Raw genomic sequence first — 27,952 nt, forward strand, 5'->3', positions numbered from 1 at the left:
GGACATAGCGCATGGTGCCAAAGAAATAACCTCAAAAATCAGATATATGAGCTTGCAATCTTCTTTAACACCATTTGTCTGTACTAATTTCTACACTGCCAGAGATAAGTGAATGAGTTTTAGTGAAACAGTGAAACAACCCTGAGCTTTAAAAACCAAACACACATGAGTTTAAGTCCCAGTTCTGAAATTTACTGTGATATTAGGCAAACTATTTCAAAATTTCAGAGCTCAGTAACCTTATCTGCAGCCCAGATCAGAAAGGCCAGGAAGACAGGCAATAAAGTCCATCCTGCAAACTAACATAATACAAGTGTTCAACTAGATGGTAGTCATTTTATTTTTTTTCAAATTTTTGAAAGTTTTATTTTCAAGAACAATTTTTTAAATTAGCATATAATGTATTATTAGCCCAAGGGGTACATTGGTTTACACACTTCACAGCACTCACCATAGCACATACCTTCCCCAATGTCCATAGGTAGTTATTTTATTGTTGTCATTATTAATTAACAAATTATCTAATTAATTCATTAAAAAATGGGGCATTTTTTAAAACTCCCCCCTCTGCATATCAGTATCTCACCTGTCCCTTACACCATTTCCAGACAGATTTCTCCAGAAATTTTCAGGATGATAAGCACCTTTAACTGACTTTATATGAAACTAAGTGGCCCATGCACAACTTGAATCATTGGATTATAAAATTCTATCTTGTGCTATTCTCTAATTTTCATTATATGCATATCTCATTTTTCTCAACAAATTGTCAACTTTTGACCATGCAGTAGGGTAGCACAGAGAGAAAAGCAGCAGGAACACCAGCACAGAGGCTAATTATAATGGCTCTAACAAGGGATGAGAATGAGAGCTGGGGCAGTAGCAACGGAAAAAGAAATGCGTCTCAGAGACACTTTCATCATAGAACGGGCAAGACTGGGCCCCGATTCAGTGTGATGGATAATACTAGCGTAGAGAGTAAAAAAAATCATCCTAAGGTACCTAAAATAAATGATTGACTAAACGATGGTTCTATTATCTAAAATAAGGAGTAAAAATAAAAAAGAAGAGATTGGAGACAAGGGGCGGTAGGAGGAAGGACAAAATGTATTAAAGGTATGTTAAATCCTCTGCAAGTAGGCAAAAGTGGGCAATGAAAAAAGAGAAAAAAATGTTAAATACTGAAAACTCTTGGTTGGGGATATTTCCTCAGGAAACCAAACAACTTCTGAAATTAAGCTACACAAGACATAAGAGACTGAGGTGGGCTAGGGAGGGTGCAGGAGTTTGGAGAAAGCAGTACAAGCAGTGAGGTCCTGGGAGGCAGAATTAGGCCCAGAGGGTAAATGTTACAAGAAAACAAATTTCTGTTTCCCTTAAGGGAGAATTTTCTAATAACATGAGGTTACTGAATTACCAAGTCTTAGACGGAACAGCTCTGCTTTGGGATCCAGGAAGCTAAGTATCCCTGTATGATTTTGGACCAGTCATTTCACCCCCACACTGTCCCACTTATTATTTGGATGCCAGTGCTTATTAGGATATTTTCTATATCACTGAGTGTGACAGAAGAAACAGATTTGTGACCATCAATGCATTTCACATAAAATACAGATGGAGTAAATAAAGTTACAGCTCAGGGGCGCCTGGGTGGCTCAGTGGGTTAAAGCCTCTGCCTTCGGCTCAGGTCATGATCCTGGGGTCCTGGGATCGAGACCCGCATTGGGCTCTCCGCTTGGCAGGGAGTCTGCTTCCTCCTCTCTCTGCTGGCCTCTCTACCTACTTGTGATCTCTGTCAAATAAATAAATAAAATATTTTTTAAAAATAAAGTTATAGCTCAGATAAGGAAGATGAGTAAAGCCTTAATTATGAACCGGCTGATCCCCCACCCATTCTTACAATGAGTAGTTTAGAAAGCACATGCATTTCTGTTTCTTCTTTGAGACAGTCCTTTCTTACCTGTTTTTCATTCCATTCCAATGAGTTTACCTATGAGTGAATAAATTATAGTGCAAGCACTTCTATAACTTATGATAGAACAACATCTCAATCAATTTGGACACCTTGAAATATATGTCAAATTAGCTTAGCAAGGCAGGAAACTAACGAGATAAACTGTAGGTAAAGTTCTCTAAACCAATTTTTCTCATTATGCCTACGCAAATTCTGCTTGGAGATTCTAACACACTACATTCTGTCTGATTTAGGCAGTCAGGCTTAAGTACATTTTTTTCACAAGCAGACAAGTTTGAGGGGTTGGAGGTGTCTTAGTAACTATTTCTCAAAAGAAATCATTTCCATGTTATCTATAAGGTACACTGTAAAGAACAATGGTTGGTCATAAGAAAACTTGGTTTTGCTCTTTTTAAAAAATATTTTATTTCTTTATTTGAGAGAGAGAGAAAGAGAGAGCAAGCACAAGCAGGGTGAAGGGGAGAGGGAGAAGCAGACTCCCTACTGAACAGGGAGCCCAACGTGGGACTTGATCCCAGACTCTGGATCATGAGCCAAAGACAGATACTTAACTGACTAAGCTACCCAGACACCCAAGAAGAACTGTTTTCTAATCCCAGGTCTGATGAATTCTGTGTGGCTTCAAACAAGTCACTTAATACCTTAATTTCCTAAGCTATGTATTAATAAGGATGAATAAAGATAATGTATGTGAAAATATTTTAAGGTATAAATTGTTCTGCAGTGAAAGGCTTTATAACTAATTTATACCTTCTCCTTTCCTCAGTCTATATATATAGAAAAGAGGTCCTTTTTTTTTTTTTTAAGATTTTATTTATTTGACAGAGAGAGCAAGACAGCAAGAGAGGGAACACAAGCAGGGGAAGTGGGAGAGGGAGAAGCAGGCTTCCCGTTGAGCAGGGAGCCTGCAGGGCTCTATGCCAGGGAACTGGGATCATGACCTGAGCCAAAGGCAGACATTTAACCGACTGAGCTACCCACACGCCCCTAGAAATGAGATCCTTATATATCTTTGAGGTAACTCATAATCCTCTCTTCCCTCCATCAGATTTGCTAATCAAGTTACTGAAAGTATGTTGGTAGATTTAGTGACAAAACCTGCTAAAAGAAGAAAGCCAAATGCCTCTGAAAAGGGCAAAGGTATCTTAACTGACAAAATCAAAGACTATACATACATTTAATGTATTTGTAAGACAGATACTCTGTCTTTATTATTTTTCAAATCTGTCAGTTGAATAACAAAAGTAGTGGTATAATATACTCAAGAGGTTTAATATTACATTAATCAAAGATGACAGCCATGAAAACCATTTATTGTTGTATCTGAACCACTAATTTCAGATGAAATCTAAAACACTCAAGTCCCAATTGTTAACACTGACATGCCAACAAAAACAATTAAGGAAATCTTTTTAGCTAGTTTATACTGTTAGGCATTTACTTGAGAAAACAAAATATGTATGAACTAATGCATCTAAATCCTACCGTATCACTATAAAGGTTTCAATAAAATCTACTCGGTCAAAAGTTGAACAAATTATACTACATGGCTTAGTTTAAAATCTATGTTGTCATCCATCAAATTCTGGTAACTATACAATTTAGAGTATGTGGTTAAAACACTGCCTAGACAAAGTGACTCCAAAGTTGCATTTCCATTCCTAAAGGAGTCAGTTCACCTGAAAAGAAGGGGGAAAAAAAATAGCCTGTCACAACTTGCTATGTATCCAACTTCTCTCATTTTGGTGAAAACTGAGTTCAAAGGACCCTGAGATCACAATCTGAGCCAAAGGCAGAGGCCCAACCCACTGAGCCACCCAGGCACCCCTAACCCATAAAATGTTCTATTAGTGGCTGACAATACATAAAATCATTGAGGTTATAATGGTACAAAGAATACTAATGATGAATTAAGAAATGGTAAGTAAGAAAAAAAAAAGAAACTAAGTAAAGTGGGCAGGGGGAGGCAAGACATATGTCTAAATAGGAGACTGAAGGAAAATGAGTTTTTAAATGATTGTGATGAAACATGGTTTCATGGCAACTATTTCTATGCCACTGAGATCTACTGATCCAAGCTTTTTGATGTTATAAGGGAGAAGAGAAATAAAGTCGTTGAGACAAGGCAATTTCTTTCAGGATGTGGAAAACTGCATGTTTAAAAGCAGAGGTTTAGGAGTCAGTGAAAAGGAAGAGAACAAAGAAATGGAAGAAGCAGAAAAGCTTAGCAACCAAGTACCTTATGTAGTAAGATACGATTCAACAATAATAACAGCAGCTAACATTTACTGGGAACTATTATCATTTAAAAATTTTGTCACATCTCTGTGTTACATACAGTAGCATCTAAAAGGAATAACACAATTCTGATTTTTACTGGTGTCAGTAAAATAATTTGTAAATTACATAGAAAGAGTATCCACTTTTTTTAAAAAAAGGTATACTTTATTCCTTTTGTTATTTTAAAGATATTTATTTATTTGAGAGAGAGAGAGAGAATGAGCAGGGGGAAAGACGGAGAAGCGACCCCCTGCTGAGCAGGGAGACTTCCATGGGCTCCATCCCAGGATTCCGGAATCATGACCTGAGATGAAAACAGCCGCTTAACTGACGAGCCAACCACGCACCCCTCCACCTTTTGTACTTAAGTTTTACTTTGAATTCATGTAGTACTTCTCAGTTTACAATAGCATTCACATAATCCTCAAAACAACAATGTGAATTCTGCTGAGTCAGTTTTGTAATTTTCAGAGAAAGTAATTGAGATGCATGAAGGTTAAATGACTTGCAAAAAAGGTTCTTTTTATTCTTAGGCCCAGAGCTGACTATGAAGAAATAATTCTTAACATTTTGAGAGATATTTAAAGTGTTGGACTTCTTAACTAGCGCTCATCTTAAGATAAAATGTTTTTCGTTCATTCAGAGTCCCTCTATTTCCCCCAAACACCCAGTGAGTACCCTGATGCTGTTCTACTCTTGATCAGACCTCTGAGGCAACATAATATCTATGAGTGTTTCTCATTTTCCCCTGCTAGTCCCCAAGTTTAAAAAGCTATTTCCCATTATCTTCAGAACACTATTCATTTATCTAATCCACGGATTTGCATTAAGATAGTAAAACTGATCAGAGCTTGGAGTGCCTAGCTAGCTCAGTCAGGGAGCATGCAACTCTTGATCTTGGGGTTGTGGTTTCAGGCCCCATGTTTGATATGGATCTTGCTTAGAAAAAAAAAAACTGATATAAGCTGAATAAACTGATATAAGCTGAACAAAATCTCAGGTTTGCATTTTAACCTTAATTGTTAAATTATGTTAATAAAATGGGTATTTCTGACCCTCAAAATAGAGCCAAGGAAGTTTGGTTTTCCCTGGCATCCCATTATACCAACACATCAAACGCATATTTTATAGGACTTTTTTGTAGGAATAACCCTAATCTTCATTACAGGTACATCAGTAGTAAGCAAAAAGGGAGAAAATTATTCACAATGACACTAGTCAAATTATAATTCTTTTGCCCAGTTTAATTTGGTGATTAGCTAATGACAATATTAAGCCAATTTTGGCTTAATTCAGTAAAATGTTATAAGCATAAGCAAAAAAGTTAAATGTTTAAGTTGTTCTTTAATACTATCATTCATTTTCATGAAAAGAAGAAACAATTTCCTAAGTGTTAAGTAGTAAAGTTATACGAGTTTCCTTCTGTGATCCATTCTGAGACATTGATGCAAAGAGATGAAAGAAAACCTCATTGTTGCTAAGAAGACCTCTTTTATGTCAGCTTTTGTTTTCTACTGATTGACTGATTCTTCATTATTTTTCTAAAGATCAGGAGCCATATATCTCATTTAGAAATTAAGAAACCTGTATAAAGCATATGTTGTGCTTAGTTCTATAAACACAAGTTTTAGGACCAGAGATAAAATGAAATAGATGAAGACTATCTACCTTTCCCTTGAGGAATCTCCTCTGGAAATGTTGTTTCCTAGAATTTCATTAAGCTCTGGTTAACTGAACAAGGAGAAGCCTACATACAATAGATGGTTGAAGCAATGATGTCACCAAGTGGGCCCTCTGGCCTGAAAGAAGTCACCTTAAGATGGCAGAGAAAAGCAAGGTGATCATCCTAGCTCCTGCACATGAAGAACTGTTAGCTCTTTTTTTTTTTTTTAAGATTTTATATTTTCAGTAACCCCTACACCCAAGGTGGGGCTCAAATTTACAATCCCAAAATCTAGAATCAAATGCTCTATCTTCTGAGACAGGCAGGTGCCCCAGAAGTGCTGCTTTTTTTTTTTTTTTTTTTTTTTTTTTTTATGGCATACATATATCTTGAAACTACAATATGAGGTTTCCTTTAATTGATGTAGTACTTTGCTGCATTGATTGCTGCTTTATAGTCAGCTTTCTGGCTTTTTGCAACTCTGAAGTATTTCAATTTCTAAATGGTTTGGGAAGATGTAAGATACATATATATATATATATATATATATATATAATTTATTTGAGAGAGAGAGAGACAGAGTGCATGAGTCAGGAGAAGGACAGAGAGAGGGAGAAGCAGACTCTCCACTACGCAGGAAACCTGATGAGACGCTTGATCCCAGGACCCCAGAATCATGACCTGAGCCAAAGGCAGTTACTTAACAAATTGAGCCACCCAGGTGCCCCCCGCCCCCGGGCTTAAAAACATGTACAAAGTATAAAATAAAATTTAAATACCTCAATAATCTTTCCTCATGAAAGATCACTGTCTGCTCAGTTGGAAAAAGAAGCCACTCTTGATCTCAGAGCCATGAATCCGAGTCCCACATTGGGTATAGAGATAAATTAATTAACTAAAAAGAAGAAGAAGAAGAAAAAGAAAAAGGAGAAAAGAAAGAGTACTTTCCTTCATGAAAGGTACTTTTAGGGGGTGCCTGGGTGTTGCATTCATTGAGCATCTACCTTCAGCTCAGGTCATGATCCCAAGGGTCCTGGGATCCAGCCCCACATCAGACACCCTGTTCACCAGGAAGCCTGCTTCTCCCTCTCCCTCTCCCCCAGCCTTTGTTCCACCTGGCTGTCTCTCTCTCTCTGTCAAATAAATAATCTTTAAGAAAAAGAAAAAGGTATTCTTAATATCTTCTTGGCATGGTTTACTAAAGCTTTATAAGTTAAAATTTCAACTCTAACCCCTGTCCTCTCTCTATATACTTTTCCAGATCCTTTCTTTGCTTTCTATGAGAAAGGGAGTCTAAAACTTTGTTCAACATGTTTCTCACAGTACTGTAACTAATTTTAATGTCTACAGTGTTTATCCTCTAGTGAACTATTCCTTTAGTACAGAAATGAAACTCAATTTAAAGGATTATAAATATGAACAAAACTCAGTTCCTGACCTCAAAGAACTTTACAAGATAGCAATAATCCTGAGAGAAATAATAATGATAAATACATATACTTTTTTCTCTTTACAGTTTCAGAAGGGTTTACACATGCAAAAGTTCATTTGATCTTTAAAACATCCTTGTAAGAAAATCAGGACACTATTTTCCTAACTTTACAAAGGAGACAGAAGTAAAACATGCAACACGTTTAAAGAACTAGATAAACTGTCATACATTGTGATAATAATTAGATAAACATGTTATATCATTATACACACACCCATCCTTAGGTTAACCTTAGAAAGGCTTCAAGGCTTAAGAAAATAGCTATCCCAAATATTTTAATCTTTTAAAATTAAGTCAGTTTTGGTATCTTCTACTTCTTAATCTGCATTTGCCTCCCCCTACCTGATAAGAGCCCTCATGCATTCTTTCTTAGAATTAAAAACGGTGTCTGATTGGCTCAATCAGTAGAGCATGGGATTCTCCATCTCAAGGTAGTGAGTTTAAGCCTCACACCAGGCATGGAGTCTACTTAAAAAAGAGAGAATTAAAAAGGCTAATTCTAAAGCCATTTCTTTCTGCTCACTTTCTTCTATCTATATTCATTTACTAAGACCATATCTTGTCATCTGCCATTCTAGTTCAGTATTACTCTCTCAACTTCTTTCTTGTATATTTTCCTCAAATTAAAGGTTTTGTGGCTCACTCTCTTTTTAAAAAATCAACTGCAGGGTGTTGCTACACCTTAATCAAACTTTAGGTCTGAGTCCTGTAGTATTTTCTTTTCCTATTTCCTCCATTAAACTCTTTATCTCTTTCTACCATTGAAATGAAGGTCATGGACATCTCAGTGCCTATATGGTGCCAGGCACATAGGTGTCCAAAAAATATTTGTCAAGTGAACCTTTCATAACTTTAAAACTACTGATAGGAACATTTAGTCTAACAAACTGGAAATTCTTGTAGCTTCCTCAAAGTTAACAAGCTCCTAAATTCTTTGTCAATTAGGATTCCTAAGACATTTTTCATTTTCATGAATGACTGGAATAGAAAATTCTAAAAAAGTGAGCCCACAGACTGAAAAGCAGCTGTAAGGTTAAACAAAAATTGCAGGATTTTGTCTTCCTTTAATTCATTCACACTCTCAGGATCCAAGAAACAACAGGTTTATGTTCTACCCACTTCACAAGTTGTGGACATGGCCTCAGAACTGAGGTACCAGAATCATTAAAATTTTATCTTGTTAGGAAACTGTCTACTTACCTTAGAAAAAGGGCAAATTGCCATTTCTCCCAGTGGGAGGACTGTGGAAACAAGTAAAACCCCTCCACACATCATTTCCACAGTCCCATATTATGCGAGGGAGCATCTAATGCCATCAATTCATTAAGCATTTTTAAGAGAATTTTTGGCCAGCACCATACAAAGAGCTGTAGAGGGACACCCAAGCAGAGCAAGTGCACATTCCTTGTCCCCAAAGAGGTTACAATGCAAAGAGAGAACCAGGCGCGGAACTCAGAACAAAAGCTGTGACTGCATAATAATGTATTGGGGGTTGGGGGATGGGGATCTGAAAGCCTAGTTACTAGGAAAGCAATTTCCAGGAGGTGAGAGCTTAGGCCAGCTCGGAAAGAAGTTGATTGTAATGATCTGCAGGAGTGAAAGTTGGAGGGCCTTCTACTTAGGAGATAAACATCTGCCCTGATTTAAAGGTGGGAAGTGCCCAAAGTGTGTGAGACCGTAAGGAGACTGACCTAGCAGTCAAAGGCTGATAAGGAGAAAGACTGATTTTGAAGTTATAATGGGTAAGTTTGGGGAAGACTTTTGATGACATGTGAAGGGAAGAAGACTTTTGTTGTTGTTGTTACAGTAAAAAGCGTAAATTTCATGAGATGAGTGTAAAACAAATAGGAAAATTACATGAGAAAAACCTCGCGATTACCCCCAGAGAGTTTCCGGAGGGGTGTCAGGAAACAAGATAGACATGCCATAATTTAGGCCTAGGTTAAGACCCAGAATAAAATGGTAGCGGAAGAAATTTTCAAAGCTGAATGAATAGTAAGTACAATCAATATATACAGGCTAAGCTACTATCTAGCTCATTACTTATCTTTAATTATTAACACAATTGACAATAACCTCCAGATGATTTCTTATCCCCAGCTCATCCTTCCCATCCAGCACCTCTCCCTAGCTTACACCTTTGTACTCAAGACGTTTTATTGAAAACAACTGTCTACTCAGTACCTCCTCCTTTGCCTTACTCAGCCTGCCCTTGTTTTGTTGTGCTCCCATTTCCCTTCTCTTCGTTTAGTCAAATCATCTTAGTCCTTAAAAGACCAGCTTAAGTACCACCTTTTCTTTGAAATCTGATCTCAGGAAATTCTTTGAACTACTGCTATCACTTTGGCCACATGCAACTTATTTTCTGATTACCATTTTTTACTAATGATCGTTATTCTATTTAACTCTTTAAAAATGTTTTTTTTTTAATTTAAAAAATTTTAAAAATTATGATCATTGCAGAAGATTTAGAAAATAATCACTTGAGGGGCATCTGCTGGTTCAGTCAGTGGAACATGCAACTCTTGACCTTGGGATTCTAAGTTCAAGAATCAAGGGTGGAGAGATTACCTAAAAATAATATCTTTTAAAAAGTCACTTGTAATCTTGCCACCATTATTAAAATGTTGATGTATCACAAGTGTTGTACAATGTGAGTAGTATACATTTTTGCTGCATGGTGTCTAGTTTGCCTTCTCAACATGCCTTTAAATCATTATTCAGTTAACCTCAACCCCTTTCACCTTGTACAGATTGACAAGTGCTTTTATTTATTTAGCTAGCTATTTTTTAAGATTTTTGTTTTTAACTAATCTCTATAGTTAGCATGGGGTTTGAACTCACAACCCCAAGATCAAGAGCCTCAAGCTCCACTGTCCCAAGGAGCGCTTTGAAAGAGTTTCCTACAGATCTACTGGTTTTGGGTCTTGTATTCGTCCCACTCTAAAAACTCTTGAAAAGAGAGAGAAGGGGCCATATACTCCAACAAGATAATTTATTAAGAAGTACTCTCCGAAGAATAGGAATGGCAGATATAGTTGGCTTGACCTGTGTATCCTTCATTTAATATTTTTTTAAGTAAGATTTTTTTTTTTTTTAAGTAATCTCTCTGCTGAATGTGGAACCTTACTTGCCCAACTGCTAACTGAGGAAACCGAATTCAAGGGGGATAACCTGGATCTCACACCTAGGTTGCACCTCGGAAAGGAAACTTTTTCTCGAGGAATTTCTACGCCAGTTAATTTGCACTCCTTTTGAAAATAACGGAATTGGCGCGCGTCTCTGCCAAACAATTCGACGCTGTGTGAGTCGCAGGGATGCTGTGGCAGAGTACCAAAGTCCGTGGACTATTCTGCATCTTACAGAAAAGTGCTGAACAGTGTCTGCTCCGTCCCAGGCCGCGACGGTGAGGGCAGGTGCGAAGCCTGCCTTGGGAAGAAGCCGCGACCGTCTACGCAGAGCCACACGCAGGCCAGGAAAAGCATCCCCTGACGCGGACGGGAAGCCCGGGTGCCTCCCGCCCTCCAGGCCTGCTCCTGCAGCGGGTAGACGGCCGCCGAGTGGAGCTGCACCCCCAACACTCCGAAGGCCCGGGGCGGGGGAGGGCGCGGGGGGGGCGCGGGGGGCGGGGCGTCGTCACTAGTGACGTAGCCGCTCCCCCGGACCACCGCCGCCGCCGTCGCCGCCGCCGCGGCCCCCACCGAACCCGGGGGCGGGGGTCCCGGGGTGAGCGCAAAGATGGCCGCTCGGGCTCGGGCTGGTGAGTGTGCGTGACCGGCGCGCGGCTGCGGCGGTTGCCCGAACGGGGTCTCTGCGGGAGCGGAGGTTCCACTGGAGTCCCCGGGGCTGGGAGGCACCTGGCGGCGTTTCCCCGCCGCGGAGGACGTAGGGGGGATCCCTAAGGGAGGGACAGGGGAGCTGCGGACCGACTGAGGGGAGCGCGCTCAGGGGCGCGAGGAGGCGGCGGTGGCAGCGGCGGCGGGTCCGGCGAATTTAGAATTGGCGCCTCTGGGAAGCTTCGAGGGGTTGTGCGATGCCCGGGCCGGGGTCCCGGCGCCCGACCGCCTCAAGAGTGCCCAGAGATGCTGCGAGGAGCCGCGTCCCTGTGGCCCCGGTCATCGCGTAGCCACCCCGCGCTGGGCTGGAGGGGGACGAGTTGGGAGAAGGGGTGAAATAGCAAGACTTTCGGGGATGCGGAGGGGAAGATGGGCACTGACCGGCGTTCGGGAGCGTTGAGGAGCTGTGATCGCGAATCTGATGCGCGCTGGGGCGCTCTGCAGAGCTGGTTCTCTGGAGATAAAACCGAATCCTACCCCTGCTCTGATTGCCGCCAAGTGATGCTCCAAGCCCCCTGGGAGGCGTTGGAAGGGCACTTTCTAGCCCTCCGTTTGCGAGGAAAGGCTTGCTTTCCCTCCATGGATTGAGTCCCTGTATGAACAGCACCTGCTGCCACTTGGAGACACTTGGGATTTTTGAATACCAGCTTCCTAAACCATCCCCGCTGGCCTTCGGGGAAGGAATGCTAATAGGCTAAACCCATTTTTGAGGCATAAGAAATGTGTCAGCATTCGAAGAAAGAAATGCTCAAGTTTAAGAGGTGGTAGGACACCCTCCTCCTGCTCCCCCTTCCCAATTTAAAAAAAAAAAAAAAAAGTGAAACGTGGTAATTGTTTCAACCAAGTTTGACCTGTTGTAAATTCATTTGGTAACTGGGTAATTTCTTGCTGTTTTAATTTTGGAAGTAAACAATTTAGCAAGTCTTAGGAGAGTCGCTTTGTCTTTAAGCCCTCCCGAGTTCCCCCACTCTTAAACTCTAATGGTCATATCTTGCAAGTAACGGGATTGTGAAATTAGCATGGAAATAGGACCTTCAGGCCCTGCACTTGAATTCCTTATTATCTGTGAAGTAGCTGCCTGTGGGGAAAAAGTAGGGGGGTTGGTAACATTGGGCCTGGAATTCCATTTTGAGTTGTCCTTAAAACCAGTATTCAGTGTAAACAAGGAAAAAGAATTGGCTATTCACTCTGATCAAATTCAGAAAGCCAACAGGAGTTAAGCACATGTTTATAGAATATTTCATAATCATCAGTGAGATTCAATATTTAGTTGTCTTGAAAGAGGAAAACTTCATATTCTCAGAACCTTAATCTTTTTATCCTTAATTTAGCATCTTGGGACTTGAAAGGGATTTTTATTTTTGTTTAATTCCCCCCCTCACCCCCGGGACTTAAAGAGATTTTTAACGTTTTGACTTGTTTAGTTTCTCTCCTTCCTGCTCTGATTTCTCTAACTTTTGGGGTACTAGCTATTAATTTTTCAATGGATGGCAGATTTTTCAGTCTAGGATTTTTCATTGTAGACTGTCCGTATTGAAATTTAGAGATATTCTAATATTGAACAGAGTTCGATGAGTACATTGTAGAAAGCTGAACTTTTTAAAAAAACTTTTTTGATTGAACATTTATCTTGTTTTTCTTTCAAAATATTAATTGTCCAAGATCTTTTAGCTTACAAACATTTAAGTGCTAAGTGGATCTGTGTTGAGCATACAATGATACACTTTTTATAATTCCTAAAATGGAAAATCCCTTGAAGATTCGGATTAAATATTTGACATATATTGTTTTTACTTAATTGTCTCTACCCACCATTGTCACAGATTTTTCGTTTTCTACTACAGAAAGGAATAAATTCTCATATGTACCCGCTACCAAAAAACTTTTCCTCTACGTACTTGAATCTTACTGGGTATTATAGCATTGGTGGTATATAAGAGGATTTTCTGCTCACTGGGTTGAGGGCTGAGTCTGATTGTATTTTGTTTGTATCCTCAGTACCTGACTATTTGCTTAACGTAGAGGAAAACCCCCTGTTAATGTTCATGTTTTTGAATGGTACAGAGATACAGAGAAAGGCAACACCTTGGCTTCTTGGTGGCCAAAAAAGGATGCTTGGAAGTTTTTCTCCTTCCTGTAATGTTAGGCAGAACAAACAGGGTTGCCGGATTCTTTTGGAATTGTCTGGTTGAGGGGGATTAGAGAGACTAGGACACAGGTTGAAGAGTCTAATCAAGGCAGGAAATGTGGGAAATTGTTCTGCCCTTAGGCCCAACCTTAATAGGTGACAAGTAACTAAAATATAGGAGGATTTTATAATACTGGCTTTCTGGCAGTGATAAAGATTATTTAAGTCTGGTGGTTTTTCACAGCACCTTCAGATACCATAAAACTTTATTATAAAGAATTTCACTTTTAGTGGAGTTCTACATAACATAGGAAAAGCTAATTTATGCATGATAGGCCAAGTCATGAATGTGCTAGAATGATGGTCTAGGCATTTTACACAAAGTATTTGAATTCTGTTTTCTAGACCCATATTACAATGCTCAAATTTTTTGTGAACGTTTCCCCCACTGTTATGAAATTAGCACCAGATTGATGTAGAAGTATGGTGGCATGACACTAATGATAAATATTTTGGAACAAAATTGCCCATGATTGAAATACTTAAAAAAAATAGTGATGGGTGAGGAAATCAAATAACCTGGTGGTAGAACTTGCTTTCCACGAGCTTTTCCTTAGAACATCATCAACTAGATTCAATCTCTGTGCTTCTGGGGAGGAAGTGTTAGAGACACGAAGAAGGTCCAGGGTAAAAGGGTACCTTTTTTGTTTAATGAGTTTCAAGCGAGATCAGAGTAATTATAGATTCTAGGTCTCTAGAGGAAGAAAGAATAACCAGGGCCTTTCTAGGGATAAAGGAAAAGAAATACATCATGATTGACAAGAGGTGCCAAAGCACATAATAGGCATCATAGCATACCTAAGAGGGAAAAAGGAGTTCATTGTGTTCGTTCAATAATTTCTAACTTCAAAATTTTGAAGCCCTTTGTACCAGGCACTATGCTTGACCCTTGGCATTTTGCAAACATCTCTTCAGAGTACTGGGTACTAATGAAATAAATGGAAATTTGGAAACTGCTCATAAGGACTGGGTAGGGTTTGCCCTAATTACCATGGATAAGGTTATTTTTATTCTCATCCAAATACATGCAAAGATTGAGGTGGCTAGCAATTCACAAGACCTACTTCCTATTGAAATTGCCATTTCCTTCTATCTTTTATTATGGAAAATAACACATCTTCCTATTTTTAATAGCTTTTAGAGGATCTTTTTAGGTTATTTGGTACTGTTGAAAGAAAATTAAGTTTTATGGCGCGCCTTGGTGGCTTAGTTGGTAGCTGCTAACTTTTTGATTTTGGCTCTAGTCGTGATCTCTGAGTGAAATCAGCCCTTATGGGGCTCCTGCTCAGCACGGAGTTTGCTTGGGTTTCTGTCTCCCTCTGTCCCTCCCACCTCAAATAAATAAATAAATCTTTAAAAAAAAATAGTTAAGTTTTATTGTAAAAATTATCTTTGTTAAAATTCAACATATGCCAACTCTTTAATATCTATCCTTCTGGGAGGTTCTCTAATGAGATAAATTTAAATATTCTTTTTTTAAAGATTTTTCAAAATTTATTTTTAAATATTTTATTTATTTATTTGACAAAGAGAAACAAGAGAGGGAACAAAAGCAGGGGGAGTGGGAGAAGGAGAAGCAGGCTTCTCACTGAGTAGGGAGCCCAATGTGGAGCTCCATCGCAGGACCCTGGGATCATGACCTAAGCTGAAGGCAGAAGCTTAACAACTGAACCACCCAGGTGCCCCTTTTAAGATTTATTTTAGAGAGACAGCAAGCACATGCACACACAGACAAGGACATAGGGAGAGAGTCTTAAGCAGACCCCATGCGGAGCACAGAGCCCAAGGTGGAGCTGGATCCCATTACCCAGAGATGACCTGAGCTGAAACTGAGTCCTTCGCTCGACCCACTGTGCCACCCAGGCATCCATAAATATTTATTCTTTATGCCCAGTGGTACATATGTTTTTCCTTAATTGAAGTAGAATGTATATAAAATGTACACACCCATTTCCTGAAGCAGTAGTAAATATCCCGGTTATGAAAAAATTTAAAAATTGAAATTATTGGGGCACCTGGGTGGCTCAGTGGGTTAAAGCCTCTGCCTTTGGCTCAGGTCATGATCTCAGGGTCCTGGGATCGAGCCCTGTGTCGGGCTCTCTGCTCAGCTTCCCCTCTGTCTATGCCTGCTGCTCTGCCTACTTGTGATCTCTCTCTCTGTCAAATAAATAAATAAAATCTTTAAAAAAAAATGAAATTATTCACAAAGTGGTCATCTGTGTATAAAAACATTTTAACAAAAGATGTGTGGAAAGTGGCTGGTTATAGATGAGAGTAGAAAAGTATATATTGTGCAACAATTCGAAGGCTCATATAGGCCATTTTGAGGAGTTTAGATTGATCTAGTGGTCTTTCAAGACTTTTAAACAATTTTTTAAAAAATGTATGAAACTGTGCTATGAGACAGTAGGAACTATATAAAATGCAAATGTCATGATTATTTGACAAAGTATGAGCTCTGAAAAGGGAGAAACTTCTTAATAAAGCATAATGTTTAACATCTATTCAGATTTTAAAATAATTTTTAGGTATGTATATTGGCCAGATCCCTTATTCTGTGTTACTTTTTAAAATAGTAATTAGTTTGGCTATTTTTCATATGTTTATTTTTCCAGTAACTTCCTGTCTTTCTTAAAAACATAGTTTATAGGGGTGCCTGGGTGGCCCAGTACGTTAAAGCCTCTGCTTTCAGCTCAGGTCATGATCTCAGGGTCCTAGGGTCGAGCCCCGCATTGGGCACTCTGCTTAGAGTGCCTGCCTCTCTCTGCCTGCCTCTCTGCCTGCTTGTGGTATCTCTCTTTCTCTGACAAATAAATAAAATCTTTAACAAAAACATATTTTTTAAAGCAAAGAATCCAAAAATTGTGTTACCAATTGCAATGACTAGAGGATTGAGGTGACTTTTATGTGACTGACCTCCTGTAGGAATTTCCAAAGCTTGCTAATGATATTGTAGCTTTCCATGTTTTCTAAGTGTCTTAAGATAAAATAGGTGGAAAGGGAGTGGTCAGCTGAAAGGATCATTTTGTTGAGGATAACAAATTTAATAGTGGAATGTTAATTTTTTTTTAATTGTTATTTATTTGACAGAGATGGCAGCGTGGCAGGCAGAGAAGAGAGAGAGAGGGAAGCAGGCTCCCCGCTGAGCAGAGAGCCTGATGCGGGACTGGATCCCAGGACCATGAGATCAGGACCATGAGATCATGACCCGAGCCGAAGGCAGAGGCTTAACCCACTGAGCCACCCAGGCGCCCCTGGAATGTTAATTTTTTTTGTTTAAAAGATTTTATTTATTTATTTGACAGAGAGAGAGATCACAAATAGGCAGAGAGACAGACAGAGAGAGAGATGAGGAGAAGCAGGCTCCCTGCTTAGCAGAGAGCCCGATGCGGGGCTCGATCCCAGGCCCCTGGGATCATGACCTGAGCCGAAGGTAGAGGCTTCACCCACTGAGCCACCCAGGCGCCCCTGGAATGTTAATTTTTAAAAAACATTTTATTTATTTATTAGAAAACACAAGAAGGGAGTGGTGGGGAGGGGGGGCAGAGGGAGAGGAAGAAGCAGACCCCTCGGCTGAGCAGGGAGCCACACATGGGGCTCTATCCTAGGTCCCTGAGATCATGACTTGACCTGAAGGCAAATGCTCAACCTACTGAGCCACCCAGGTGCCCCTGAATATTAATTTTTGAAGAAAAAATTAGCTCCTCTTCTAATTTTTATAGTTCTTACTAATATTTGTATTTGAAGCACAAATATTTATTTAAAGGGTCCCTACATACCCTACTAAAACTTAAATAATCTTTTTAAAACTTTTTTATTTTATTATTTTTATTTATTTGTTTATTAAAGATTTTATTTATTTATTTGACAGACAGAAATCACAAGTAGGCAGAGAGGCAGGTAGAGAGAGAGGAGGAAGCAGGCTCCCTGCTGAGCAGAGAGCCCGATGCGAGCGAGGCTCGATCCCAGGACCCTGGGATCATGACCTGAGCCGAAGGCAGAGGCTTTAACCCATTGTGCCACCCAGGCGCCTCTATTTTTATATTTTTAAAGATTTTTCTTTGGGGGTGTCTGGCTGGCTCAGTCGGTTAAGCCTCTGACTCTTGGTATCAGCTCAGGACTTGATCTTAAAAGTCATGTGTTCAAGCGCTGGGTTGGGCCTCACACTGGGTTTGGAGCCTACTTTAAAAAAAAAAAAAAAGACTTGATTTTTTTTTTTTTTTTAAGATTTTATTTATTTATTTGACAGACAGAGATCACAAGTAGAGAGGCAGGCAGAGGAGGGGGGGAAGCAGGCTCCCCGCTGAACAGAGAGCCCGTGGCTCGATCCCAGGACCCTGGGACCATGACCTGAGCCGAAGGCAGAGGCTTCAACCCACTGAGCCACCCAGGCACACCGAAGACTTGATTTTTTTTTTTTAAAGTAATCTCTACACACATCATGGGGCTTGAACTCACAACCCAAGGTCAAGGGTTGTACACTCCACTAACTGAGCCAGCCAGGTGCCCCTGTTTATTTTTTTATTTTTTATTTTTTAAAATATTTTATTTTTAAGTAATCTCTACTAGCATGGAGCTCAAATTCATGATACCATGATTGAGCTGAATGCTCTAGGGGCTCCTGGGTGGCCCAGGTCAGTGGGATAAGCCTCCTGACTCCTGATTTCAGCTCAAGTAATGATCTCAGAGTTGTGAGATCAAACCCTGCGTGTTTGGCTCCCTGCTGTGTGGAGCCTGCTTAAGATTCTCTCTCCATCCCCCTCTACATTTCCCTGTACTCCCCCCCTCCCCCCAAAAAGCTGAATCCTCTTAATAAAGAGTTGCATCCTGGGGACACCTGGGTGGCCAAGTTGGTTAAGCATCTGCCTTCAGCTCTGGAGGTGATCCTAAGGTCCTGGGATCGAGTCTGCAATTGGACTCCTTGCTCAGCTTGTTGTCCCCCCTGCTTGTGCTTTTGCACTCTCTTTGACAAATAAATAAAATGTTAAAAAAAAAAAAGTTGCATTCTGTACCAACTAAGACAATTAGGTGCCTAAAACAATTTTAATCAGGGGTCAGAAAGTTATGTCTCAGTTAATATTTGTATAAAATCTTTTTGGGGTACCTGAAAGTACACAAAATGGGACAAGACATGTGGTAGGCTGTGGTTAAGGATGGAGAAAGGATATTATAAATATCAGGAAACTGCTTTGACTGTTCTGAGGGAAAAATGGCCACTTGGTTGAGGGTGGGGAGCAGTTTTAGTGATCCATAATTTCCTATTCTTTTATGTTTTTTTAAGATTTTATTTATTTGACAAAGCTATCACAAGTAGACAGAGAGGCAGGCAGAGAGAGAGAGGAGGAAGCAGGCTCCCCACCAAACAGACAGCCAGAAGCAGGGCTTGATCCTAAGACCCTGAGATCACAACCCGAGCCAAAGGCAGAGGCTCAACCCACTGAGCCCCCATAATTTCCTATTCTTTTTCTCTTTCTTTCTCTCTCTCTTTCAAGTATACTTTTTTTTTTTTTAAAGATTTCATTTATTTGTCAGAGAACATGGGCACAAGCACAGGGAGTGGCAGACAGGGGGAGAAGCAGGCTCCCTGCCAAGCAAGGAGCCTGATGTGGGACTGGATCCCAGGACCCCATGATCACAGCCCAAGCAGAAGGCAGATGCTAAACCCACTGAGCCTCCAGGACATCCCTAGACTTCCTATTTTTTTTTTAAGATTTTATTTATTTGAGAGAGCACAAGCACTGGGGAGGGGTCGGGGGGCAGGGGGACTGTGCACATGGGAAGCAGGTTAAATGCTCAAAGCAAACTTGAAGATTGATTCACCAGGATAATATCATAGAGGTGAGTGAGAGTCTGGATAAGACTGGAAGGTTACTGCTGTACCTCAGGAATGATAAAGTGCATAATGAGAATGATAACTGCAAATGAGAAGACTTGGGGAGTGATGAATATATATATCTATGATAAATTGAGTGTTCGTATGGAAAAAATGAGAGGGACGAGTGAAAAAAAAAAAAAACAGCCTAGCCTGGGTACTTAAATGATACTATACTATCTTTAATAAGAGGATATTGGAAAAGGGAACCAATTCTCTGAAGACAAGATATATAGGTAAACTGAGTTTGCAGTGTGCCTAAGACTGGTTCAGAAAGGTTTGGTGGTCAGCTCTCTAGATCTGATCATTGAAACTGTGCCAGTAGGAGGAGCTATTGAAATGTCAGAAAAGTATTACTACATGCTTAAAGTCTGGACGGTTATGTTGCAAAGGGCCATAATTTGAGTAAGTGAAAATTAATTTGAGATAGTTTTCACTAGGTGGTAAGTATAAGCAATTTTGTGCTATTGAACTGTACAAGTTAAATATTTTACCCATGAGATTTGATTTTTTTTGCGATGTAAATTTTTAATTAAAAATACTATATATAATAAGATCAAATGTTTTATTTCTCTTCTAGTCATTTTAGTTTTCTATTCTATAATTGCTTTAATTAAATGTTAAACCTATGTAAAATAGTAAGCTTTCAATAAGTAAAATATGTTTTTTTCTTTTTTTTAAGATTTTGTTTATTTATTTATTTGACAGAGGAGAGACCCAGCGAGAGAGGGAACACATAGAGGGAGTGGCAGGGAGAGGGAGAAACAGGCTTCCAGATGATGCAGGTACCATCCCAGGACCCTGAGATCATGACCTGAGCTGAAGGCAGACGCTTAACCATATGAGCCACCCAGGCACCCCGCATACTTGATTTTATAGAAAGCATTTTATAGGTATTACTTGGAATTTTTTTTTAAGATTTTGTATTTATTTACTTGACAGACAGAGATCACAAGTAGGCGGAGAGGCAGGCAGAGAGAGGGAGAAGGAGTCTCCCTGCTGAGCAGAGAGCCTGATGAGGGGCTCCATCCCAGGACCCTGAGATCATGACCTGAACCAAAGGCAGAGGCTTTAACTCACTGAGCCACCCAGGTGCCCCAATATTACTTGGAATTTTAAGTGTGAAACATTTTTAAATGTCTGAGAAAATGGTAGTATAGATCATTTTAATCATTATTTATAGATTTCATTCAAAACATCATGACTGTGTGTTGCTATTATATATAGGCACAGGTAATATTTTATCAGACTCTACATGGAGGATGCAGAAATATTGTCATCTCTTTGTAAAGTGAATATACTGCTAAAAATTACATAGCCAATCTGCAAGCTAAACAGGCAATACATAGCTTCTCTGCAGTTAATTAGCAAATGAAAAGAAGCGCTCTTAACCCAGTGGAGGAAAATAGGAAGTGCCAAGAAAATACACCCATCCCCCTTTTCTTTTCTTCCAAGCTTTTAGATCTTTGTGTGATGAGGCAGGCCCCTTTGGGGGATACCTTAGTGTCTTCCAGCTTTAGGTCTAGGCAGCAGAGGGAACTGGAAATCTCAGGTGGCAACAACCTGGTTTGCTAGTGCTTGTTTACTTCCCTGCCCTTCTCTTGGTTGTCTGCCCTCTCCTGGTTTCTTTCATAAGTAGACAGGGTAAGTGGGCCCCTGGTCTAAAATATCAATCCCCTGATCTGTCATTCCACCATTCTGGTTTCATGTCTTTGTGGGTGGGTTTTTTTTTTTTTTTTTTTTGGTTTTGTTTTTGCTTTAAAAAAAATTTTTTTTTAATTTATTTTTAAGTAATATCTACACCCAACATGCCACTCAAACTCACAAACCTGAGATCGAGAGTCTCATGCTCTACCAGAGCTGGCAACCCTGGTTTCACTTCTTTGGGTTTTTTTTTTTTTTTTTTTTAATTTTATCTTTGAAAGCTCTTTTAAAATGCAAATACCCTGGGAGAGGTCAGACCTTAGTTCTCAGCCAACATCTTAATTATCAGTTAGCACCCTAGTTGGGCTTAGTACATATATGGCTGGGAAGATTGAATCCCTGGCTAGAAGTGATGAAACTAGAAGGAAATTAGTAGTAGTTGTAGCAGTAGCATTGTCAGTTAACATGTACTAAGAGCCACGTTAAGTGTCAGGATTTATTCTAGGTGCTTTATAAATTTCTCTAATTCCCTCCACAACTGTATTAGTTTTCTTACCATTGTTTTGTTTGTTTGTTTGTTTGTTTGTTTAAATAAGAAAACTGAGGTGAGTGGAGCATAAGTGATTTGTCTAGGTCACATAGTAAATACAATCAAGTGTTAAACTCAGGCTTTTGGATTCCGGAGTGTGCTTTCTAACCATTTTGCTGTGATACCTCTCCACTGCTGTATAGCCTCCCTGAGAGATGGCATCTCATCACATTTTACACTTTTCGTGATTTTTCACTGTTGAAGGGTAGTGAGGAACTTACAATCATCTAAATAGATTTTTTAGTAATAACTGGGAACTATTTGCAGAATATAGAGAAAGGAGTAAAGAGGCTATATTGAGCACATACATAGCTAAATATACACTAGCATGTATATATTTTTGCATAAAACTTACACAAATAACCCATGCTCATAATATTTAGGTACTTGAAAATATGGATAACCCCAGAATAAACTATGTGTATTCTTTCTAGGTATTTTTTATTTTGCGTCGTCTTTTCTGAATGTTGTGCAAGGTGTTAACTCATACCACCTCTAAAATTTTAGAATGAGGGGCACCTGGATGGCCTAGTCAAGTGCCTGCCTTCAGCTCAGGTCATGATCTTGGAGTCCTGGGATCAAGCCCAGCACTGGGAATCCCTTGCTCAGTGGGGACTCTGCTTCTCCCTCTCCCTCTGCCCCTCCCCCTGCTTGTACACAGACTTCTCTCTCTCTCTCTATACTCTTTTTCACTCAAATACATAACTCTTTTTAAAAAAAAACATTTTTTAGAATGAAATAATTTCCCTTGAGTGCAAGTAAACGGCATTTCCCTCCTCTCAAGAAGCTGAACTAATAATTACTATCAGACTTGCCAGAAATGAACGTTTAATTATCTCTGTATTCTTTATATGATCCTTTCATTTTATTTTTTACAATCTTTTAAAAATAAAAGTAGATAGGATACCTTGGTGGTTCAGTGGGTTAAGTGTCTGCCCTTGGCTCAGGTCATGATCTCAGGGTCCTGGGATCGAGCCCACACCCGTTGAGCCCCAAGTTGGCCTCTCTGCTCTCTCATTCTTACTCTCATAAATAAAATCTTTAAAAATAAATAAATAGGGACGCCTGGGTGGCTCAGTTGGTTGGATGACTGCCTTCGGCTCAGGTCATGATCCTGGAGTCCCAGGATCGAGTCCCGCATAGGACTCCCAGCTCCATGGGGAGTCTGCTTCTCTCTCTGACCTTCTCCTCGTTCATGCTCTCTCTCACTGTCTCTCTCTCAAGTAAATAAATAAAATCTTTAAAAATAAATAAATAAATAAAAGTAGAACAGGGCCCTAGATTTTTCTCTTAATCTCCATATTGAACCAGTTCTTTCAGCCAATGTTTGCTTTAACACTAATCTACCTCTGCTCCTGTCCTTGCTTTAACACTGCTACAGCTAGAATTTTCTTATAATACTTGGAGGAATATCTTGTAATCAGTCATCCTTTCTCTAGATCTGTCATTTCAGATCCATCTGTAACCTATGTATCTGATCATATCATTCTTCTCTACAGAATTCATCCATGGCTTTTTTTTCTTGCCTGTAAGCCCTGGAAGCAGGCTTGGTGATGACTGGGGCAGGAATTTCCAAGGTCCCAGGTACTGGTGAATGGGTCCAAAAGGGGAGTTGGAGATGTTTGCAGGCTCCAGGTGACGACATCCCCTTGACTCTGCTGACTCCACATAATGGGACCCTCTAAAGCCTCAGGTCTGGGCCTTGGTGGTCTGGGTTTAAAAGCAGTGCGTGCTGTTGCTGTGTGAACTTTTGGTGGCAGCAAGAATCAAAGCAGGGAGAACATTTAAGAAGCCTTATTGCAGTCATCCCGGTGAGACTTAATGGAGCTTGGATCAGAGTGAGAGCAGCAGAGGTAATACGTAGTCAGTTTCTAGATCTATTTTGAAGATAAAGCCAACCAATTTTCTTGAAGGACTGATGTGGCGAGAGAGAAAGAGGAGTCAAGAATGAGATATTTAGCTTCAGTACCTGCAAGGATTTGTTATAATGGAGCATATCATTCACTGATGTCTTAATTTTGCCATTAGCAACTATTGTTGAATGCCAGCAGTTCTAATAAAATACTGTATTTGAACAGGTTTTGGACCACAGGAAATTTTGGAGGATGAGAAATAAATTTAAAATGTGTGCTTGAAATATGTGTACATGTGAGGGTTAAGACTGGTCAGCCTTACGTCCCTACAGATACAGCCTACATCTGAAAAAGTTAAGAAGTGGAGGGAGAGGCGCTGTCTGACTGCTAGGAAATTGTACCCAAAAAAGAGGTGGGAAGGAACCAAATATCAGCTTTACCTTTGCAGCTTTCTTAGGGCCCAGGAGGTGGCACCTGCAAGTACCATTGAAATTCATATTGTCTTGTTGCCCTAAAAAATTTAGAGCATCAGTCATGCTCCGTAAAATGTTCTGAGTGTTTTATAACTATGTCCCCACTTGTGACCTGAAACCTGTGTTCAATTTGTGTTAAATCAATGAAGAAAAAATTTTTTAAAAATATTTTATTTATTTATTTGAGAGAGAGCACATATGCAGGAGCATGAGTGCGGGGAGGGGCAGAGGGAGGAGAAGCAGACACCCTGCTGAGCAGACAGCCTGACAGGGGCTTATCATCACCTGAGCTGAAGACAGACGCTTAACCAATTAAGGCACCCAGGCACCCCAGTATAGTATTTTGTGATCCCTACTTTTAACTAGATTACTATTTTTATTTTTATTTATTTTTAAAGATTTTATTTGAAGTGATCTTTTAACCCAGCATGGGCCTCAAATTCACAACGCAGAGATTGAGTTGCATGCTCCATCCACTGAGCCAGCAGGGTGCCCCTATTTTTAGATAGTTGTAGCAAAAAGTATTTGTGACTCTATTATGATAAAGAAGCACGTTTCTGGGTCAAAGCCATATAGGTTTTGTTCATTTTGTTTTATTTTGTTGGGGTGGGGTTTTGTTTTTGTTTTTAGAATACACTTCTAACTTCAGATAGTGTGTAGACCCACCAGAATATAAAAATTTATTATATTGCCATCCAGTTCATATTCTTCCTTTTATCTTTTTTTCTTTTGCTTACTTATCCTTGCACAGTCCTGAGATGCTATTCAAACACAAAAGCATTCTCCTATCTCTCTGCCTGCCTCAGGTAAACTGTCAAGTCTGTCAAATTCAAAGTATGTTATAGAGCCATTAATTGAAGGTCATTATTGATTTACTGGTGGAAAGCTAAATTTAAAATGGTAATTAGGTAGAATACTGGGATTTATTTAAATAAATAGATGTTCACTATAGCTACCATTTATTGGGTGTTTACTCTGTTAGACAAATATTTTATATTATCTCTGTTCTTCATTGAAGTTGGTATGATTTTTCCCTGTTTTACAGAAGAATTTTAAAGACGTTAAAATATTTGCTCAAATCAGACATATAAACAGCATGTAGCAGAGGTAGAATTCTTACCTCTTAAGTTTTTGTTTCAGATCTCATGCTTTTAACTATGGTTATGCTTTAATAACTATGTGGATAGGGCTCTCAGAATGTAGATATTGTTGAGATATATTTGGGTCTTGCCAGCCCCAATTTTTAAGAAACAGAATGTAGTTTTGTAAACAGCCCTTGGCTGTTGGGTAAAAGGATAGATCTTATTCTAGTTCATTGAAAAGGGGTCATTATCCATTCTTTACCAGTAGATGGTGGCAGAAAATTCTTTAAAAATTATAAAGTTTTTTTTTTTTTTTAAGATTATTTATTTATTTATTTGACAGGGGTGGGGCACAAGCAGTGGGGAGTGGGAAAGGGAGAAGCAGGTTTCCCGCCCAGCAGGGAGTCCAACACAAGAACTCAATCCCAGGACCCTGGGACCACGACCCGAGCCAAAGACAGACACCTAACAACTAAGCCCCCAGACACTCCAGTTTTTATTTTTTTTAAAAATATTTTATTTATTTATTTGACAGACAGAGATCACAAGCAGGCAGAGGCAGGAGGGGGGCAGGCAAGCAGGCTCCCCGCCGAGCAGAGAGCCCCATGCGGGGCTTGATCCCAGGACCCTGGGATCATGACCTGAGCTGAAGGAAGAGGCTTAACCCACTGAGCCACCCAGGCGCCCCTATAAAATTATTCTTGAAGGGTACCTGGGTGACTCAGATGATTAAGCCTCTGCCTTTGGCTCTGGTCATGATCTCCGGGTCCTGGGATCAGGACCCCCCGGCTCAGTGGGGTGTCTGCTTCTCCCTCTGCTTCTCCCCTGCACTTGTGTAAAAAAAATATTGTGTAAAAAATATTTTATAGAGAGAGTGCCCGTGCACACGAGTGGGGGGAGAGGCAAAGGAAAAAGCAGACTCCTTGCCATACAGGGAGCCCTATTTTGAGGGACTCAATCCCAGGACCCTAGGATCATGACCTGAGCCTAAGGCAAATGCTTAATGGACTGAACCACCCAGGCGCCCCCTTTCCTCTCTCTCTGAGATGAATAATGAACAAATCAAATCTTAAAAAATAGATAAAATAAATCTTGGTAAAATACCTTATGAGAAATATTGGCTCTTTTATTTAAAACATGGTATTATTCTGCTTAGTTTTCAGATGCTTCAGGTATCGTGAACAGAGACTTGTTTGGATTATGCGTTTCTCAGCTAGACTAAATAAATGTTAACAATGGATAAGTGCAAACATATTGGGCAGTTGCGGCTTGCTCAAGACCATTCCATCCTCAACCCTCAGAAGTGGCATTGTGTGGACTGCAATACAACTGAGTCGATTTGGGCTTGCCTTAGCTGTTCTCATGTTGCCTGTGGAAGATACATTGAAGAACATGCACTCAAGCACTTTCAAGATAGCAGTCATCCTGTCGCTCTGGAAGTGAATGAGATGTATGTTTTTTGTTACCTTTGTGATGATTATGTTCTTAATGATAATGCAACTGGAGACATGAAGTTACTACGAAGTATGTTAAGTGCAATCAAAAGTCAAAATTATCAGGGCACCACTCGTAGTGGAAGGGTTTTGCGGTCTGTGGGTACGAGTGATGAGAATTATTACTTACAGGATGGCACCCAATCTCTGCTTCAAAATGAAGATCAAATGTATACTGCTCTTTGGCACAGGAGAAGGATATTAATGAGTAAAATCTTTCGAACTTGGTTTGAGCAATCACCCATTGGAAGAAAACGGCAAGAGGAACAATTTCAGGAAAAAATAGCAAAAAGAGAAGTAAGGAAAAGACGACAAGAATTAGAGTTTCAAGTTAAAGCAGAACTGGAAACTACACCTCCTAGAAAGAGTTTACGTTTGCAAGGTCCAGCTCAGTCTACCACAGTAGAAATCGTTCCTGTTCAAGTTCCACCACAAACCCCAGCATCACCAGCAAAAGTTGAAATAGTATCTACCTCAGAAGATATAAGATTAAAAAAAGCCAGTGACTCCTCAGGTAAACGAAGACCAATAGTAACCCCTGGTGTAACAGGATTGAGAAATTTGGGAAATACTTGCTATATGAATTCTGTTCTTCAAGTGTTGAGTCATTTACTTATTTTTCGGCAATGTTTTTTAAAACTTGATCTGAACCGATGGCTGGCTGTGACAGCTAGTGATAAGACAAGATCACCTTATAAGCACCCACCAATCACAGATACAGTATATCAAATGAATGAATGCCAAGAAAAAGATACGGGCAGTGCTCCCTCCAGACACCCAAGTTTGTCATTAGGACTAAGTGGTGGAGCGTCAAAGAGTAGAAAGATGGAACTTATTCAGCCAAGGGAGCCAAGTTCACAGTACATTTCTCTCTGTCATGAACTGCATACTTTGTTCCAAGTCATGTGGTCTGGAAAGTGGGCCTTGGTCTCACCATTTGCCATGCTGCACTCCGTGTGGAGGCTAATTCCAGCTTTTCGTGGTTATGCCCAACAGGATGCTCAGGAATTTCTTTGTGAACTTTTGGATAAAGTACAACATGAACTAGAGACAACTGGTACTAGGTTACCAGCTCTTCTCCCTACTTCTCAAAGGAAACTTATCAAACAGGTTCTGAATGTTGTGAATAATATTTTTCATGGACAACTTCTTAGTCAGGTATGTTTTTTTTTTTTAAATCTTATTTTCATCTTGGGAATTCATAAAATGAAGCCTAAAAATGCATTTTCTCTGTATTTCTAGTGTGTTAGAGTTAATACTATTTTCACATCAAAATAGATTGCTTTTACAGAAGTCAGCTCACTCATTTACAGTGTTTCACTGATTTACATGTTTTCTTCATGAATCACTGGAAGTAGTTTTTCACCTATGGTATCAATGATTTTTTTTGTGGGGAGAGGGAATCAGGAAAGAGCTTCTTAGGTTGATAATATTAAATTCATTTTCTGAGGGATTGAGAAGAGAGGGTTTAACCCCACAAGGAATAGATTTGAAGATGCTGCTGCCCTGAGA

General features: G+C 39.8%; 1 protein-coding gene across 4 annotated transcripts in view; it reads left to right on the forward strand.

Annotated features, from left to right (window-relative positions):
• Positions 1 to 27,952, forward strand: part of USP44 (ubiquitin specific peptidase 44) — a 47,278-nt gene that overhangs the window by 7,093 nt on the left and 12,233 nt on the right. For 2 of the 4 annotated variants that reach the window (XM_004748511.3, XM_004748514.3), the window contains one exon: positions 26,104 to 27,598. In XM_004748511.3, coding sequence (XP_004748568.1) covers positions 26,174 to 27,598 — 1,425 coding nt within the window. In that variant the 5' untranslated portion in view covers positions 26,104 to 26,173. Of the gene's footprint in view, positions 1 to 8,907; positions 9,153 to 11,066; positions 11,171 to 26,103; positions 27,599 to 27,952 lie in introns of those variants that run through there. The other 2 variants (XM_004748513.3, XM_004748515.3) reach the window with 2 other exon arrangements.

The sequence above is a fragment of the Mustela putorius genome, unplaced genomic scaffold (assembly GCF_011764305.1).
Source record: "Mustela putorius furo isolate JIRA1106 unplaced genomic scaffold, ASM1176430v1.1 tig00000788_pilon_pilon_pilon, whole genome shotgun sequence".
In the NCBI taxonomy this organism is placed as follows: Eukaryota; Metazoa; Chordata; class Mammalia; order Carnivora; family Mustelidae; genus Mustela; species Mustela putorius.